At 40.0% G+C, this 19012-nt stretch overlaps 1 protein-coding gene across 12 annotated transcripts in view; it reads right to left on the bottom strand.

Moving 5' to 3' along the window:
• Positions 1 to 19012, bottom strand: part of chd9 (chromodomain helicase DNA binding protein 9) — a 268042-nt gene that overhangs the window by 111261 nt on the left and 137769 nt on the right. For all 12 annotated transcript variants that reach the window (XM_038806710.1, XM_038806712.1, XM_038806713.1 and 9 more), the window contains 5 exons: positions 18448 to 18791; positions 9271 to 9385; positions 8440 to 8589; positions 6274 to 6342; positions 331 to 386 (listed from right to left, as the gene is read on the bottom strand). In XM_038806710.1, the coding sequence (XP_038662638.1) occupies positions 331 to 386; positions 6274 to 6342; positions 8440 to 8589; positions 9271 to 9385; positions 18448 to 18791 (734 nt within the window). The remainder of the gene's footprint in view (positions 1 to 330; positions 387 to 6273; positions 6343 to 8439; positions 8590 to 9270; positions 9386 to 18447; positions 18792 to 19012) is intronic.

Genomic DNA, 19012 nt, shown 5'->3' with positions numbered 1-19012 from the left:
CCAATGCCATTCCAACAGCCAGTGGCTGGAAGGAACCCAAGGAGATCCCAGGATGCCTGTGAATCCAAATTCCCCTCCCAGTGGTAACCAATAATCTCCATTTAACATTCTGCAACAAAGTTATACACCATGTGGCCCTCACCATTTTTGTTTGTCAAACACATTTTGCAACAAAATTCTATGTAACTGCCAGGTGGAAATGCACGTAATTTTCTACTTGGATTTTTAATTAGGTGACACAGTATTACATTTTGAGATGGGAGTTTTCAGATTAAATCAAAGTAGAATATTAAATGTCGTAATAGCTTTGAAAAAAGTACATTTACTTACTAGTTTTTGTATTTAACAAAGAACTCTTCAACATCAGCCATATGCCCCATGGCTACCTAAACAAAGGAATCTTCCGATTAATATTACTTGTCAAATATACATCATAGACAGGTATGAGGCATTTTGGGAAAAAATAATTAGGTATCAAATACCACGGCATTTTACAAGAAGGATCTACTGTTAGGTTTTCAGAGCTTCACCAGACATTTCATATGGTCAGCAACAGGGGCCACTCTAGTCAGTGTGCTCTTGCTTCTTATTAACTCAAGTGTGACTTGATCCATGCAATTGCCTTGGAATAAGAGTTTGAACACAAACCTTTGTTATATTAGCTCATGAAATTGACACAAGCCCTCGTGTTGTCAAAGTGTATGGATTGTAGAAGAATAAACATTACCAGGTTTTGAGATTGATAATAGGCTATAAATCAGGTTTCTTAAAAGTAAAGAACAGTAGAAAGTTATTGGGTACAAAATAAAAAATCCAGCAGTTTGCTAACTCTCCAATATTACCAACGTGGATCAGTGTTAATAAGATTAACTTATCTGTCTCTCGCGTCCATCTTAATCAGTTCAGAAAAACTGGAGGACTGTACCAGTCCAACAAAAGTTCTTCTCTGCCTATTATGACCACAGCAGATATTATTTATTGAGCAAGCCAAATCCCATGGGGAAACATGTCTTGCTGGTCATAACCTTTTTTTGTATTCTGAAAAGGAGGGAAAAATAATGATCCCAGAAGCGTAGAATTCCAGTCACACATTTGGGATTTTAGAAAATTAAACGATTTGTTTACAAGAAGAAAAGAAAAATTAAGCACACAAGATTAAAGTTACAGAGTTAAAAAGTCTTACAACACCTCCCCGCCCCAGAAAAGAACACACTTGATCAGAACACACAAGTAATCATCTTCTTGATCACACTCCCTTACAGACTTCCAACTCAAAAAAAATCTAGTAATATTACTCAACGCAAAACTGCAGTCACTCGAGTATGCATAAAAAGAAGCTTCCAAAACAAGACTGCTTTCTGAAAGAAAATATTTTTGGTTTCTGGGTGGCTGCTTCAGATTTCGCCCCTTCTCGCAGCACAAAGCTAGTTCCAGTATATAACCCTAACACAACTCAGCTCAATATATTGCCTTAAATGTCCTTTTTTCCTTCCATCTTCAATTCCATTGTCCTCAGCGACTCTTTGAACTTAACTTCTCCAAAGTATTAAAATTATTCATGTTTTCCTATTACCTCCCCTTTGTAATTATAAAAGTCCCTTACTCCCCTTGAACAGCCGAAAAACCATGTCTCTATCCATTTTCAAACATATTTCGAACTTATTTAATTTACTTCACCATGACTTCTTGCATGCATTTAACACCTTTACTCATTTTATCTCTCAACTCTCCCAGACAAGTTGTCACTATTAACCTTTCTCCAGCTTAATTAAATCATTTACAAACACCCTTCTTTACAGAGCAAAATATTTAAAAATCAATACTATCCATCCTCACACTGTCAAGCTCTCCTGCGAACGCCAACTTTACACAATTGGAAGATGTTCTGCCACTGGCAGTTCCCATCAATCACATTATGACACTCAGCATGAACCACACAGTAGATGTTAGACACTTCAATTAACTGAATCTAAATTCCTTTATCAACTGACAAATGCACTGTCAAAGCATCTTAAAGAAAGTTGAAAGTTAACAAACTGAAACAGTTTTATACTCGGATCTATGGAAAAATAAACTAGGTTCAGTGAAATGTATAGGCCTTAAACGGAGTAAATTTTGTAATCGCACCTACCTCGAATTTTGCGAGAGCCAAGTTCTTTTTATAACCAGAAGTATTTATTTTTTAAAAAGTCTATGTAACAAACATTTGCGTCTGAATTTTTGCTCATATGTCAAGTGTACAGGGTTGGGATAATTCAAGACTTCGCAAACCCAACTCCTGAAAGAGTACCCCAAAAATTTGGATTAGCACCCCGAAGTGGATAAGGGAGGTTTTATGGTAGTCCTGCCTCGCATCCCCAGAAAGAGTTCAGAGGCAGCCAGCTGCAGAGGCAGGCTGGGTAGAAGGCACTGGTGCTCAAGAACTTTATCCCAGCTGCAAAAAACAGAGTGAAACAAAAAACAGCTCTGCAGCATTCACCACCCCTCCCTTACACCCATCTACTCCCATAAACAGCCCACCCCCCATCAATGCCAGTCCAGACCATCTCATGTCCCTCTACCAACCCATGATCCTCATACCCACCCATTCTATCGTATATCCCTCTATCCACCCTCCCATGATCCTTTATAGCCTTATGCCAATTGAGTGCCAACCCTTGCCATCTCCCCACCCTTTGTCCTTATACCCTCTCTGCTACCTTCCCCAGTATCTACCATGGACAGGCTTCAGGACCCATGCGGAGATTAAATGAAGTTCTTAAATGTCTATTAATGAATTCACTATTTTAAAAAACTCAAATTGATAAAAAGTTCACTCACTACAATTAGCTTCCTTTAACATTTCATAAGAGTCGCACTTCAAAACAAATACCTGGAGCTGTCATGTAAACTGTGAACTCACAGGCAACCTGCTGTGATGATAGGTTGAGCGATCAGTCATGCAGTACTAATCCCATAATGTTACCCTCAGGCCCTGCCTGCTGTGTTGAAAAAAAAGTGTGCTTGCTGTTTCACTCTGACATAAGCCTGAAAGCCTCTTAACCACATTGGTTACACAAACCACTTGCAAAGGTTACCTGTCTGTAATCACTGACTACACAACCCTCCTCCATCCAATTTAAGCCTTCTAACAACTGCCAACACAAAGTTCAGGACATCACCACCCACTCCTTCCTCTCCACTTCCCAAACTCAACCATTGCTATTAGCTCCTTTTCTATCTTTCATTTTAAAGTGCTTTAATCAAAAATACTGATTTAATCATAATTTATGAGGTTAAAATGTATATAGAAAATTCGGAAACATCCACATGGGTCAGCTACTACAAAACATTTTAAAAACAGGCTTAAAAATGTTAACTTGCACAAAATTGTAAAGTCAAGAAAGTGACTGCAAAAGAACAAATCATCCCCAAGTATGAGAAGGGTGAGAAAAACCATTTGTTTCAATCATGCTCATATCAGTTAACCCATGTCAACTCACATGCAACCCACCAAAATCGCCATTAATGTTATCTTCAAGGGAAGGAAAAAAGAGCTGTGATCTATTTTAGAAAACAAAATGTTCTTCAGCCAGTTGTTCCCAAACCAAGCTCCTTTTTACACATCACAGAAAAACAAGGGGAAGCGGTGGCGTAGTGGTTCTGTCACTGGACTAGTAAACCAGAGACCCAGAGTAATGCTCTGGGGACCTAGGTTCAAATCCCGCCACTGCAGATGGTGAAATTTGAATTCAATAAAAAAAGAAAAATCTGGAATTAAAAGTCTAATGATGACCGTGAAAACATTGTTGTCGTAAAAACTCATCTGGTTCATTAATATCCTTTAGGGAAGGAAATCTGGTGTTCATACCTGATATGGCCGACATGTGACTCTAGACACACAGCAATGTGGTTGATTCTTAACTGCCCCCTCAAGGGCAATTGGGATGGACAATGAATGCCTGCGGCGACCATACCCCATGAATACATTTTTAAAAACTAAACCCACTTCTTGGAAGCCTTCCATAGAAGAGCATACCTCAATGCTTTCAGGGACATAGAACAGTACTGAAACAGAAAAGATAATTTCCACTAACTGAGCTAGTCACAAATTTCAAAGATTTAAGTTTATTCCTCATATCTGTCATGTGAGAGTATTATTATGAAATGGGTGTTTATCAAATAGCTGCAGTGGATGTACTTTTAAGAAATGGGTGTTTATCAAATAGCTGCAGTGATGTCAGAGTGTGGGTGGGGCTGGGCTGTCTGTCTGCTTTTACTTTCGCTTTTGAGCTGGCAGCTACAGTGTGTGTTTAGTTTAGTTTTCAGAGTTGGAGCTGCATCCAGCCAAACAAGGTGTAATTTTGATCTCTCCCTGCATGAAAATAACGTCTTCAGATCACTTGCTAATTTAAAAGTGATAACTGCTCTCAGTGGAGAATTTGAACCTGCTGTATTTATTAAAGAGTGTATTTGTCTTATGGATGTTGCTAGGAAAGATTACGGGTCACTTATAGAGTACTGTATTATTTGGGGGAATATTTGAGTTGATAGTTGCCAAGATATTTACTGTGTGTTTATAAAATGTTAACTGGATTCATAGAATAAACATTGTTTTGTTTTTAAAATACTTTAGATCTCTGTTGCATCACACCTGTAGAGTGGGCCCTTGTGCTCCCCATAACCAAAATCTATTAAAAGTTGTGGGTCAGGTGAACTCCATGGTACACTTTGGGGTTCTCTGAACCCTGGTCTGTAATACATCCGTTATCCCCCATCTCGACGTAGCCATCACCCTCTGAAACTTGTAGCATCCTCCACTCATACTGATTGCTAATGTTAAAATTATGTTGCAATAGGGTACATGTTTTAAGTTAGTAATTAAGAACAGCTGTCCCCAACTGGATATAACAAAGGGGGGCAGCACGGTGGCGCAGTGGGTTAGCCCTGCAGTCTCACGGCACCAAGGTCCCAGGTTTGTTGCCAGATCTGGGTCACCGTCCGTGTAAAGTTTGCACATTCTCCCCATGTTTGCGTGGGTTTCGCCCCCACAACCCAAAGATGTGCAGGGTAGGTGAATTGGCCATTCTAAATTGCCCCTTAATTGGAAAAAGTTAATTGGGTATTCTAAATTTAAAAAAAAAAAATTTTAAAAAAATATATATATTTAACAAGAATATATAAACTAGTTTACTCAGCGTTTGGGAGAAGCTGGTAGAGTGATTGCATTACCATTTTGGAAATAAACCTGTTTTAAGGTTAGCTTCAGACTCATTCTTCCTCAACACAAAGTTATTAGAATTAACACTGATCATTTTAATCAGCATATGCACCACCCTCTGAAATTCATCTTTTCTTTCCCTCTGGCTCTTCACCTGCAAACCCGAACAGCTTCTGCAAGGTCCCTCTCTCCCTTCATAATCATTAATAAACATTAAAACAATGATCCCCGAACAACCCTTCAAGCACTATGCAAGCTACTTCTTCCCTGCAGATTCTCATCCTTTCACCACCCCCTTCAGCACCCTCTGGATAAATCAGTTTGTACCATAACCTTCACTCCTTTAATAACCAATTGAGGATTGCAACCCAAATATTTAAGAAGGAAATTTAAAAACATAAACCGATTGAGAGAACAGCTAAAGTAGGAATTATTGTGAGTTAATACAGATTACTTTAAATGTTCTGTTTAACATTTCAACATCGGGTTCAAGGATTTTGTGGAAGCAACACTGCAGGAGATTAATTAGTCATAAATATTTTATAAAGTACCACACTTAAAAGCTTCAAACATTATGAATAATTTCTGTGAAAGTATTTTGACGACTCTGCTGTGACTATCAACCCATCAATTTTGTGCATAGGTGCCAACAGGACAAGTTTCTGAGGCTTTAGTTTACGATCTGTGTACAGTAATTTTATTCAGTTGCATGGAGGAGACAGAGGACTTTAGATCAAGCAGAAATTCACTTTTTTGTAGATCAAGCAGAAATTTACTTTACTGCGCTCATAATACATTGAACAGCTGATTAGCCAAATTTTGGATCCCCAAATTGGCTGGGGTAGGGGAAACTCAGGAATTAGGATCGGGGTCATGTCAATAACAAATACCAACTCTGGAGGATGCTCATCACTGAATGCAAATAACTAGTTAGGGGTTAACAAAATGAGTTCCAACTTCCACAGCAAATATAAAGATTTTGTGATTATTGCAGGTCAGGAAAAGAAACACTTTTTTGCTAAATAGACTAAGTAAATGAACATGAGTTATTCCCTTGTTGAAAAACTTCTCACCTCTTTCTTTACTAATCTTGAAGCCATGATTTTGTCCACAACTGCAGCATCTTCTTCACTAGGGTTTTCCTATGGAAGAGGTGGCAATTTCAAACAATATCTTAAAATCAAGACATTTCACTTCAAATTGTTATCAATAATTAAATGGCTTGAGAAATAATGCACCAACCTAAAGACAAGACCACAACACTGTTACAAAAACGTCGGGCCAGAACTTCCAAGGAATGGCAATCAAAGTCGGATTGCCACTCCTCTTCTTTTTTACTTGCGTTACATGGGAGCTGCACATTTCTTGTCCGACTTTTCAACTCTGGTCAGGAAACAATAAAGTACTGCAGCAGCTCCGGAGTCCTTCCAGAGCAGTAAGAAGTCTTAAAACACCAGGTTAAAGTCCAACAGGTTTGCTTTGAATCTCTAGCTTTCAGAGCGCAGCTCGCCTGATGAAGGAGCTGCGTTCCGGAAGCTAGAGATTCGAAGCAAACCTGTTGGACTTTAATCTAGTGCTGTAAGACTTCTTACTGTGCCCACCCCAGACCAATGTCGGCATCGCCACATCATGGCTTCCGCAGCTGGACAGCTGTTGTAATGCAGTTACATTTAAAAGTCCAGCCACTTTGAGCAGCCAGGCAGAAAGTAAGTGGGCAGCATGGGTAAGGGGTACGAAGGGCCGGGCCAGGAGTGAGGGTATAGTTGGTGCAGGCTAATTGCCCATCCCCAAGAGATTGAAAGTCCTGGCCCATTAATGTGAATTTCAGGCCATCTAATTCTGGGTTCAAAAACTGCGCCATCCATTTCAGATTCCAATGTTTCATTGTTCTGGCTAACCAGTATTCTGAAATTGTTACAATTATACTATCACACTACCATTAAGATATTTCCATTCAGACCAAAAACAAAAAGATGACCCAAGATTGCACTCCAACATACACGTTTGCTGGGGACACATTTAAGAAAATTACATCAGTACACATGGCTAATAAATACATTTGCATGACTGCTGTTGAAATATTGTAGATATTTGATTGCATTAATTAGTCTGAAAACCTGCACTTGAAGAATACACTGAAGGGAAAGTTGGGAATCAAAATGGAGTTAATATGAAAACGAAAATTGGTAAGTGACTGGGGGAGCAGGGAGGTGAGTGGGTGGTGAAGATCAAGGAGAAATGGGAAGTGGAGTTGGGAATGGAGATCAATTGGGGAGTATGGAGTGAGGCACTGTGAAGGGTAAACGGGACCTCCTCATGTGCAAGGATGATCCTGATACAGTTTAAGGTGGTGCACAGGGTGCATAGGACCTTGGGCAAGAATGAGTGGGTTCTTTCAGGGGGTAGCAGATGAGTGTGAGAGGTGTGGGCGGGGGCCAGCGAATCACGCGCACATGTTTTGGGATTGTGAAAAATTGGGAAGTATCTGGGTGGGACTGTTCACGGTCTTAGCCAGGATAGTGGAGGAGGAGGTGGACTCTGACCCTTTGGTGGCAATGGGGTTTCAGAGAAGCCGGAGCTCATGGAGGGGAGGAAGGCCGATATTGTGGCCTTCGCCTCTCTGATTACAGGCTGGCAAATCTTGCTGGAGTGGTGGTCGGCATCGCCACCGGGGGTAGATGCACGGTTGGGTGACCTGTATGACTTCCTGCAGTTAGAGAAAATAAAGTATATGAGTTAAAGGGCTCAGCAGAAGAGTTTGCAAAAAGGTGGGGAATGTTTGTGACCATGCTTGAGGAGCTATCTGTCGCAGGGGTGTGGGGGTGTGAAAAAGGGAAAAAATCTGTACAGATTGTATAGTTAATTGTTAGGAAGTATGTTTCCTGGGGTGTTTACTTGCTGTAACCTGTTTTCATACATGTTTGTAATAAAATAAGTTTTTTAAAAAAACAAAAATTGGATTTTTACTGAATATGTAACAATAACAAGGAGAATGAAAAAAATAACGGCAAAAGGGAAGCCATTACATTGCAAAGGGTGCGACATATTCAATCGACCCGTTTTAAATATTCAGGATAATAGTCAACCGACAATAATTAATGCACGTTTGAATAAAACATTCAACACTGAACATCAATTACCTTATAACAGCTGGCAACATTTATCTAACTTACAGTAGTGATGTCCACAAAAATCCCGGTCATTAGACATTGTTATGATTGACAGAAATGCAGTCTCACCACAAATAACTGCACAGGTTGCTCAGCAGGTAGAACAGCACCAGCCCTGGATTTCCCTTTAGCAGTTAACCCACCATCATCATCTGAAATCTTCATCCCCGTGTCTTCGTTATATTTCTTTCTTTTTACTTGTCTGTTCGATCGCCTCTTCTGCAATATTAATTACAACCTTAAAATCACCAGTGTCTTGTATTTATCCACAGCATAAACAAAGACAAATCTGCACTACATAATTCAGTTGACATAAATAGCCTGACCAATAATGTAGAAATCAAACATTAGCAGACAATATTTAATACACTACACATTTGCAATTTAGAGAGGAAATCGCATCAGATCATGGCAATTTTACTTTTATTGGGGGGAATCAAGGATTAATCAGTCAGAGTACAAGCAGCAAGCATCATGAAAACAGAAGAATAATTGCTAAATGTTGTACTTTACTATATTTCTAACACTTCCCCAGCCTTTGCTGAAGTTTCCTCCTTCCATTTGTCTGTTCTTTGTCTCCTTTACTTACTCCAGTCCGTGTCCTTTCCTCGTTCTCTCTCCTTAATACTCCCTCTTCTCCTCAATACTGATCTCTAAATTTTCCTTTTCTCACTTTGTCTTTCATCGAGCACTTGCCACCTCAGTTTTTCCTCTCTACTTCTTACCCTAGTCGACCTTCCACTCGTACCAGTCTTCATCACCCACCCATACTACCTCTTCCTCTTTTTCCAATTATGACTACTGCCGAACGTGCCCCACTCTCTGACCCACCATACCTCTTGTCCATTTTATTAAGTATTTCAGATTTGCTCTCTGAAGCATTGGATGCTAAAATCTTACTTGGCATCCAGAGATGGGTTCTTTCTTTATTGATGGTGTGGGAATCTGTTCGGTATCCGACCCCTCTTCTGATGAATCATTCTTCCTTTTTTTCCCCAGTGTGATTATGATTTTGCTGTTGAAACAATTTACAATAAATTAGGTTCTGCTACCATACGTAACTGTGATGTTCATACTGGGTTAACTTACCAATGCAAAAGTTGAAATTATAAAATCATAATATAGTTCGTGAACAGAAATGGGGGAGGGGGAGGCACGCGCTGAATAACTAATTAATTTGACTGTGCATTAATAACACAAATATCAATGCTAGCGAGTGGATCGCCTTACTTCGGTCATAATGTACACAAGCAAGGTGTTCTCTTGTACTGCTATCATCAAGTTCAGTGCAGAGATTTAATTGTTAAACACCACAAAGCATTTCACACCAGTGTACCATTATGCTGGTCCAATGATCACAGCAGCCATTTCTTGTTGTCTGAAATACTACCAATTAACGCAAATAGTTTTGCACCATGAATTTATTTTCACCAGGAACAGCATTAACAGTTTAAAATATTACTTGGGACCAATATAACAGCTCACTGGTATCATTTCCTACCTGTAGGGATAATGACAACAATGGCACTCTTGGCTGTCATCGTAATTGGGCTTGATCAAATGTTGTGGTTAAGATAAGCTGATAGGATTTGGGTGGTAGTTTAATACAGGTAATAGAGCATTAATGAGTTTTATACTCTGCCCAATTGATTTTCCATTGGATACTGCCAAAAACAAATTTTGACCCGGATGCCTTGCATTTTTTATTTCCCCCCCCAGCCATTTTCATTTTCTCATCACCCTAAATTGAATGGCAGTCTCTCCCATCTTATCCATGTGGTCATTGAGAGAGAGAACTTGGCCACTGAGTGGTGGCTGGCTAATTAAAGATAATCACAGCTGAGCCTAATATTTTGCCAATTCACGCACACAGGCATGCACACACATAGACATAATTCCAGGAGACCTGCGGGATAGTGATCAGAAGAGGAAACAATGGCCAATTTTCTATATTAAACCTGGTAGATCAAATAATTCACTGCAGACCAGAGATTGAATGTGGCCCAGTAAGCTACTTCTCTTAGATAACGATGAATACAATATCCCTGATCTTCCTCTGAACAGTTAACGATGTCCTGCAATGATGATTGTGGCATTTGCTCTCCATCTCGCTTCTGTCGAATCAAAGTTTTTGCCACCAAAAACCCTCCTGAACAAATGGGTTTGGCCACAGTAAATAACCAAATGCAACAAAAAAAAACTTGGTGCCATGGAACAAGTTCCAGGAAATGCCACAACATTTTATGGTATTTGAAAGAAATGCCAGACTTAGCCGATTGTTCGATAATCCAATATTTGGCTTCTTGGATACAGTGTTAGAGATAATTGTCAAAATTTGTTAACATTTTAAAAGGGACAAAACCAGATACCAGGAACATCGATTGTGACACAAGATCATCGGTAGCCAAACCGGAAAAAATGGGTTTGATCAATATTGAATTACGTAGTGAATATGTGTTATTTACAATGTGTACATCACAAACACAGACAAATGAAAACTCAGTAAAACTGTCCACCTAGTAAATCATAATTGTACATAATTATCAATTCAAATTGATTGCAGAACCCAAGCTTATTTCAAAAGATACTTGGCTAACAGCGTGACACTGACCAATAGGCCAGGTAGGTTAGCATGTCGCAACGCAACTTCTGCAGTGTGACTAATCTGCAGTCATCCTAACACAGGCACATGGCTTGAGACCACCTGAAGGAGGCGGCCTCAACCTGTTTCTGTTTCTCTCTGGCTGCAGGCTAACAGCAGCCAGTGCAAATTAAGGGTTTAAAAATTGTTGAGGAACTTCGTTTTGAATTTGAGTTAAGTGGTCAGCACTCTACAATTTCAACAGCAATCTAGATACATTTCAAACTTCCCTGGAAAGTTGGGTTCGATCGGGTCCCCGGATCACTGTCCGTGTGGAGTTTGCACATTCTCCCCCTGCCTATGTGGGTCTCACCCCCACAACCCAAAGATGTGCAGGGAAGGTGGATTGGCAATGCTAAATTGCCCCTTAATTGGAAAAAAAGAATTGGGTCCTGTAAATTTATGTTTACAAATTCCCTGGCAAGTAAACAGTCAGAAAAAAAATAACGGGGTCCATTTTAACAGAGTGATGAAAATGGAGATTAAGCATGATGCAAACATTTTAAAGGGCTTGATCATTTTGTGGTGGAAGGTGTCCGATATTTTTAAATGGCCTCGATGCTGTGTAGGCAGTGAGTGCTCACCATTATTGAGTAAATCAGGCAGCAATTTCCTGAGTCAGTACATGCGCAGTTAAATTTGGAAATTGCTGTATGTGTTACCCTGCTCCTCCACAGGCAGCACTATACCAGCACCTCATTGATAGCTTTGGTGTTGAAATCTATGTAAGGGTGGAAAGATGGGGTACTTACAAACAGAGCAGAAAAAGTTAGGGCTGGTGCATTTATATGTAAGTGAATTCCGACTGAGGTTAGAAGTCCACTTAGTGCTTAACAATTTCTCGAGAACTGAATTTAAGTTTACAATTGTGGAATCTCATTTCTTCAGAATTTATGTTTTGTTAGAGTTACAAAAAGAATAAAAATACATATTTGAACTTTGTAATTATGCCTTTTATTTCTCCTAATCCCATCCATTGCTCCCATCTCTTCTGTTTTCTGCATGATTGAAATCTGGTCTTCCTAGTTTAGACATGGTGCTATAGTGACCTGGGAAAATACTTGAATCTGATTGGTTGAGCAGTCACACTGTTGCTTACCTTATTCACACATGCCCCAGATCCCCCTGTAGGGGGTGCTGAGCAGTGCCAGACACCTGATGGCAACATGTTGTCACTTGAAGGTCAATGAACTACTGTCAGCGAATTGTACAGAGAGCACTGTTACTCTGTCATTGGCCACAAAATACAGGCCGCATTTTTTAGGTTTGATCAAATGTGTACTAGCTCTCTGTAAGCTTGTATAATAACCTACTTTGGATTTAGAATGAACACCCCTCGGTGAGAAGACATCACTGCTGTAAGACCAGGACAGGTTATAATTCAAATGCAAGAATATTAGTCCATATTCAAAATTATTCTCAAGACGTCATATCTTATTTTACATCCTTGCAATTCACTCTCCATAAAACAAATTCATAAAAGGTATTCAATATTGTCTGTTAATTTTTTTGACAATCTCTTTGTACTTGACCTTTTAATCCTACCTTGCTCATTGGGATCATATTCACTCGGACAATAAATTTCTAAACTGGAAAATTACATTAGTTCGGCAAAAAAGTTCCCGAGAAAAAAAGGAGATATTTCACCAGGGCTAAACAGCACGCAGTATCATGACCATTTGTGCTTTTTCATTTCATACTCCTCAGCATTGATGAGGCCACGCACTTGAGGCATGCCCAAACATTTAAATATCAGCACCTACTAATAATCAAACACCTCTGTAATAGTTACAGCCCTGAAGGAGACCATTTGGCCCGGTGTGTCTGTGATGGTTCTCTGCAAGAGCAACTCACCTAGTCCCACATTCCTATAGCTTTGATTTTCTTTTTCTTTTCAGATAATATCTAGTTCTTTTTTTAAAAATTCCCCTTCAATCTGTTTCCACCACACTCATCAGCCAGGGTATTCCAGATCCTAACCAAACGCGGTATAAAAAAATGCTTTTCTCATTCGTTGTTTCTTCAATTGCTATCACCTTAAATCAATGTTCTCTCGTTCTGGATCCTTCTGTCAACAGGAACAGTTTTTCTTTACCTAATTTGCCTGGACTTCTGATGATTTTGAACACTCTTTATCAAATCCCCTTTTAATCTTTTCTTCCCCAAGCTGAACAGCTCCAGCTTCTCCATCAATCCACATAACTGAAGCTTGTTCAGTGCCTCACCCATGGAACCATTCTCATGCATCTTTTCTATACCTTAGCTAATGCCTTCACATCCTTCCTCAAGTGTGGTATCCAAGACTGAATGCAATACCTCAGTTGTGATCGAACCAGCATTTCAGGCAGGTTTAACGTCCTTGTTTTTGTCCTTTATGCCCCTACTTTCACAACCTAGGATTCCACGTGTTTTATTAAACACTTTCACAACCTAACCCTCCATCTTCAACAATCTGTGCACATACAATCCCAGGCCCCTCTGTTTCTGTGCCCCCATTAGGATAGGATCTTCATTTTATATTACATCTCCTTTGATTTGATTTATCATTGTCACATGTATTAGTATACAGTGAAAAGTATTGTTTCTTGCATGCTGTACAAACAATGCATACCGTACATAGGGCAGGACGGAGAGACTGCAGAATATAATGTTACAGTTATAGCAAGGTGCCGAGAAAAGATCAACTTAATACGAGGCAGGTCCATTCAAAAGTCTGATAGCAGTAGGGAAGAAGCTGTTCTTGAGTCGGTTGGTACGTGACCTCAAACTTTGGTATCCTTTTCCTGACGGAAGAAGGTGGAAGAGAGTATGTCCGGGGTGCGTGGGGTCCTTAATTATGCTGGCTGCCTTTCAGAGCCAGCGGGAATTATAGATCTCCTTGTTCTTAAATGTATCACTTCACAATTTCGTCTGCCACTTGTTCACCCATCCTACACCCTAATGAAGTTGATCACTATCCATATAGTTCACAACATCTCCACAACATCACAATGAAGTTCCAATGCAGCTGCATTTGCAAGAACATAGAAGTATGGCAGTTATTGTCAAAGGATCCATTTCTCAGTTTCAAGAGGTCGGTTAACTGTTTACGTCAGTCACCAGACATACACTGGTCACACAGCAGTCATGGATAGCTGCAAAAAAGATGCATTCCATCTCAGAGTGCCCACATCCATGTGGACAAGGTGCAGTGCTCGATGTACAGACTCTTCCAGGAATTGGAAAAATATCAAACATTCTTGACTTCCCATTCTCATTCCTCTCACCAACTCCAGAAAGCCTCCCCCCCGCTGGTTAATACCACAACAACACACATGATCCACCCCATTAGGAAAATAATTGACCCATTCCAAGAACACGAGAGGGTCTATGCACTCTCTATGTATCAGCGCTGCCACCAATCCATGCCTGCCTGCCTCCTCAAGTCTCAAGATTATGAATTTACTGCACAAATACATCCAAACAGGTTGTCAGTGTACCCTTGTATAGATATCAGGGCAAGACATGTATGGGGAAATCAGGGGACAAATATTTCCTCTCATTTTTTAACTGCTTATACTTGGACCATTGCATTGTTTGTTTGCCAGATCACTTCTCTGATTATAATTGGTCAGTAATTAAAATTAAAAAATAACTTGTTCTTGAGAGGCACCTGAGCCTCTCTATCTGGGATCCTCAGAGACACATTGTGTGTACATTCGTTTTGAGCAAAAGAGCTATAAGGCGTCTAACCTAGCCAGAACCAGATTTGGAAACGGGTGACACTGAGATAAGACAGAGTGGAAGATCTTCAGTTCTCACCGCTGACATCCTTTTGATTCAAGAACAGCGATTCACAAAAAATAAAATAAACACAAAGTTCTGATTCAAGCTTACAGTAATTCCCGTTTCCGCCAATCACTGCCCCCGATCCCTGCTCCCTCAGAGTATCGAGGACGCAAATTACTTTGGTCTCTGGAGAATTTCATTCAGAGATAACAGCTAATATTTTAGGCATCCTGCACAGAATCAATGCTTTGTTACTGTTCAACTGAATAAAGTAATGGCCCTGCTATGTTCTATTTTAACCATCGCCTTCATCCAAGAACAACATTTCCAGGTGAATCAGCTATATAATTAATAGCATTTAATAACTTATTGAATTCTGAATTATTCGCGTAAAAAAAGTGCATCGCACCACCCTTAAGCACTGTTCTCAACTTTAACAGCTGAAAACTAATAAAACAGTCCGATGAACTAAACCTAGGGAATTTATCCGCTACTGCATACTGAATCTGATCATCATTGGAAAAGTCCTCAGCATGCATGTACACATTTAATATGCCAAGTATTTAATATGACATATTTATTCATAAATAATATATATTTCCATTTAGGTTAGATGTGTCAATAGTGAGGAGCAGAATGCTTTCTGACTTTGGCGCACCCAGGATTAAACATTTCAAGGTGAAGGACAATAGTCCCAATGATGAAGCAAACCTGGTCGTACTCTGGTAAAACAATGCATCTTAACCACATCATAAGGATCTTCTCCTCTCACATCACCCTGAGTCTTCTCTGGTGGCTAGATCAGTGGTGTACATTTAAATCCACTGGGAAACAGTGAGAGAAAAGCCAAATTAATTTCACACACAGTAACCAGACCCCTTCGTAGTTACCAAGCTGAAATTCTAAGACAGGTCCCCACGGTGAAAGGATAATGCCATAGATTTCATCTTTAGCACCTGTTGAGAGCGTTAAAAAGCAACTATAAACAGGGTGGACCCCACGTCTATAACGGAAGCCGCCACATTTTCTTTCTATTAACGTGCCAACAGAAAATGGGGCAAATTACATGACTGGAGGTGAAACGCTTGTCTAAACATTTCCTTTCCTTAGTTGATGAGAATTTATCTCGGGTGTTAAACCCATGCCTGCCCTTCCTCCTCCCACCATCATTCTTCTGCTCTAGCTGTTCCTTTGTTTAACATTATGAGACCGCACATTTTGACAATGAACTGTTTTTCTTCCTCCCAGCATTTGGAAGAATTAGAAGGCAACAGAGGCGCATATGAGCATACAATGTGCAGGAGTAGGCCCTCAATAAGATCATGGTTGATCCAATAGTAACCTCAAATCTGTAACCTGCTGACCCCTGATAACCGAACACCCCCTGGTTACCAAGAATCTATCTTAAAAGCATTCAAAGGCTCTGCTTCCACCGTCTTTTCAGGAAGAGAGTTCCAAAGACTCTCAATCCTCTGTAAAAATTGCCTCATCTCCATTTAAAATTTTTCCATTTAAATTTTACAGTACTCAATTCATTTTTTCCAATTAAGGGGCAATATGTAGTGCGGCCAATCCACCTACCTGGGTTGTGGGAGCGAAACCCACGCAAACACGGGGAGAATATGCAAACTCCACACGGACAGTAACCCAGAGCTGGGGTTAAACCTGGGACCTCGGCGCTGTGAGGCAGCAGTGCTAACCACTGCGCCACCTGCTGCCCTGTGTCCTCTTATTTTTAAACAGTGACTTCTGGTTCTGTATTCTCTCACAAGAGCAAACATCCGCTCCACATCCATCCTGTTGAGACCTCTCAGGATCTTGCATGGTTCAATCAAGTTGCCTCTTACTCTTCTAAATCCCAGCCTAGCCTGTCCAACATTTCTTCATAAGACAACATGCCCATTATAGGCATTCTTCTCTGAACAGCTTCCAACCCATTTACACCCTTCCTTGAGATCAATACTGTCCACAGGACTCCAAATGTGGTCTCACTAATGCCCTGTACAACTGAAGCATAACCTCCCTTCTTTTGGATTCACTTTCCCCTCACAATAAATTATAACATTGTATTAGCTTTCCTAATTACTCGCTGTACCTGCACACTAGCCTTTTGCAATTCATGGACTGCGACACCCAGATCCCTCTGCACCAGGTAATATTCAATCTGGGTAGAATGGATAAATAACACTTCTTAAAAAATTTGTTTTAACATTCTAACACTGTCCTGTAGGAAATCTCGAAATGCTAAATCCAGGTCTATGATTACACCACTGCATTTGAAGGATTATAAACATGGCTGTGGTCTTGATCCATCCTTGCTTCCATTTCTTTTGGTCAAACAGCACCAGTCGATTCATTCTTTTGATACCATGTTTTGGTTTATTCATATTCAGTAGCATTATGGGCTTCCTCAATGGGAGGATTTAGTTTAAGTAATTGATTTTAGGGTACCACACTCTGGGAAAGACAGCAAGGCCACTGAGAGGGTGCAAAGGAGGGTTACTACAATGGCATCAGGAATTCAGGATTTTTGTTACAAGGGAGAGATTAGAGAAGCGGGGGTTGATCTCCTTAAAGCAGAGAAGGCTAAGGGGAGTTTAATAGAAATGTTCAAAGTCATGTTGGATAAATAAGAGTTTCCAGTGGCAGAATGGGTCGTAACCAGAGGACACATATTTAACGTAATTACCAGAGGCAAAATGAGGAACAATGTATTTCATGCAGCAAGTTACCATGTTCTGGAATGCATTTCCTGAAAGGGGGTCTGTCTGAAATGAGTTTGGGCTCAAAAACAGTTTCCTGTAAATATGCAGCACACATCGAGCCACAAGAAATGAAATGAAAATGGCTTACTGTCACGAGTAGGCTTCAATGAAGTTACTGTGAAAAGCCCCTAGCCGCCACATCCCGGTGCCTGTTCGGGGAGGCTGGTACGGGAATTGAACCGTGCAGCTGGCCTGCTTTAAAAGCCAGCGATTTAGCCCAGTGTGCGAAACAAGAGCAGCTAGTGTGGGAAACCTCACATTTGTGTGGTTGGTAGGAGAAGATCTTCCAATGACGTTACAATACATTGCTTCGGCAGAGAAAGGCCAGTCTTACTTTGCCATTGCCAATATCACATTTAATCTTGTGATGTTTGATATTGTGTGTAAAATCAGAAAAGCATTCTATTGCTTGCTGTTGGTACATGTAACTTTAATATGTGCCAAAATATACCTGAAATGGAAGCAGAATAAATAATAATAAATTCAAAAAGAAATTGGAAAATATTTGCGGCTAAGTACTTGTAGGGTTATGGAGAAAGTGCAGGTGAATGGGACTATTAGACAGCACTTTCAGGCACAATGGGCCAACTGCCCTATTCCTGTGTTATATGTGATACTATGGTTTCACTAAGATACTTGGAAGCAGTGGTTCAATAGTTGGGTTTGAAAATCCTCCATTATTTCAAGTGAACATCACTTAGGGACGTGGAAAATGGCAACATTGAAAATCGACCATTTCATCAATTCTATTTGTAATATTCCAAAGCTAAAATTTCAAAATATTTACATATGCAACAGAGAATGTCTAGTTTAAAGTTAACGTTTAAAATGTGTGCACCTAATCCAATTAAGTTGCTCGAAAAAATTTAGCTTTGCCCATTTCAGAGATGCTGGTCAACTTACTTTATTTTCGTTCTATCCTTTGATTTAGAACATAAACCAGTTCTAGACTTCTTTGACTCTTTCTCTTTTTGCTTTGTTTTGCATTTGCTGGATTTTCTTTCTTCCTTTCGAGCAGACCCAGTGGATAAACAGGCTGGGTTTACCACTCGGGGAATATTCTGCTCCCCACGTGCCTTTGCCTTAGCGATTGCTTCCGATATGATGCGATTAGCTTTCTCCTGCTTGTTCTGCATTTCCTTCTTTTTCAGCTGTTTGTTTCCAGTCATCAGCTGTGCATTCTGTAATTTGACAATTTGCGTTGCTTGCGGACTGGAACCATCAGTGCTGGTCTGAGAGGAAGGAGGCTGAAAATAAAGTACATACAGGTTAGTTATACCTACATCAACAAAAGAAAACTATTACTGGAATGTAGCATATATACTCGGGTGCAATTTAAATTAAGATTGGAAAAAGGGGAAAGGAAAAATACATAGATTGCAGCAAAAAGAAAAAAATCATCCCTTATGCAAGACCTTGCAAGAAAGTATATATTTATATCACAAAAACTTTTTGTTTGCTCATGATC

This window comes from Scyliorhinus canicula, chromosome 9 (assembly GCF_902713615.1).
Source record: "Scyliorhinus canicula chromosome 9, sScyCan1.1, whole genome shotgun sequence".
Classification (NCBI taxonomy): Eukaryota; Metazoa; Chordata; class Chondrichthyes; order Carcharhiniformes; family Scyliorhinidae; genus Scyliorhinus; species Scyliorhinus canicula.
Note: the sequence above shows the minus strand (reverse complement) of the source record. Positions and strands in the feature narration are given on the sequence as shown.